Source organism: Silene latifolia, chromosome 9 (genome assembly GCF_048544455.1).
Source record: "Silene latifolia isolate original U9 population chromosome 9, ASM4854445v1, whole genome shotgun sequence".
NCBI classification, from domain to species: domain Eukaryota; kingdom Viridiplantae; phylum Streptophyta; class Magnoliopsida; order Caryophyllales; family Caryophyllaceae; genus Silene; species Silene latifolia.
The window spans coordinates 90,108,747-90,109,788 of NC_133534.1; the positions used below are offsets into that span (position 1 = coordinate 90,108,747).

The following is a 1,042-nucleotide window of genomic DNA, read 5'->3' on the forward strand; positions in this document are numbered from 1 at the left end:
CATCACTATGTTCTTAAAGGAGGGGATTTCTGGCAGGCTACTACCAGTATCAGTCATTCCTGGTACTGGAACAATGTTGTTAAAATGAAAGATTTATTGATCTCTAAGGCTGGTTCTATTAGCTCACCAATTTGTTGCTTGGATATATGCTTGTTCTAGCTCTACTTTTCATCTTTGGCGGATGCATTCTATGCTTCGACTGACAAATCTGGTTAGTTGGGAGCACCTTTGGTTCATCATCACACTGTGTTCCTAAGCATGCTTTTCTGGGGATGATGGTTATGAGGAATACGCTGCCTACTATTGATAATCTTATTCAGAGGGGGCTCTATCTGGTGAATAGGTGTGTGCTTTGCTGCTGTCAGAATGAGAGTTTGGGACACTTGTTTTTCCAATGCTCTTATGCTGCACAGGTCTGGTCTAGCATTGCCTCCTGGTTGCAGGTCTGCTCTTTCACTTCTTTGGAGATGGTTATCAACTGGTTCATGAGCTGTGTCTCTGGCAAGGGCATGGCTAGTAATAGGAAGAGAATTGGCCTACTGGCTACTCTTTACTATATTTGGAAGGAGAGGAATGGAAGAATCTTCAACGGATTGCATCATCCTGCTGATTGCATCATCCTGCTGATTACATTTGCACTCAAATTAAGTTTGTGGTTTGTAATCGAGCTGCTTAGAGGTTTTTAGGCTACTTTGTATTGGTTTTTCTTTTTTGATTTCTTGGTTTTTTTACTTTGGGGGACTTTTCTGGTCTCCCTTGTAGAAAAGATGGATAGGGTCTTGTACTTTCACTTCTATTTTGATGATATATAGATCCTTGCTTTTCTGCAAAAAAAAAAAAAAAAAAAAAAAAAAAATCATAACATTTATGAAATAAATCCAAATTAAATTATAATAATTTTGAATTTTGAATTTTAAAATTTTGAACATTCTGGAATATTTCCATGACACTCATAATGTTAAAAATCATGGTTAAAAGTTTTGAATTAATTTTGAGAAAATATAGTTGCATTTTATCGGATTTATCTCATAAACCATCTAAA

General features: G+C 36.3%; 1 protein-coding gene across 1 annotated transcript; it reads left to right on the forward strand.

The window, feature by feature from the left end:
• The first annotated feature begins 275 nt into the window (after positions 1 to 275).
• LOC141601321 (uncharacterized) lies at positions 276 to 686 on the forward strand. The gene has a single exon (XM_074421594.1). The coding sequence runs from the start codon at positions 276 to 278 to the stop codon at positions 684 to 686; it is 411 nt and encodes a 136-aa protein (XP_074277695.1).
• Positions 687 to 1,042: the final 356 nt, after the last annotated feature.

What these genes read in the sequence shown, in the direction of transcription:
- LOC141601321 (XM_074421594.1), top strand. Translation starts at nt 276, where the DNA reads ATGGTTATGAGGAATACGCTGCCTACTATTGATAATCTTATTCAGAGG.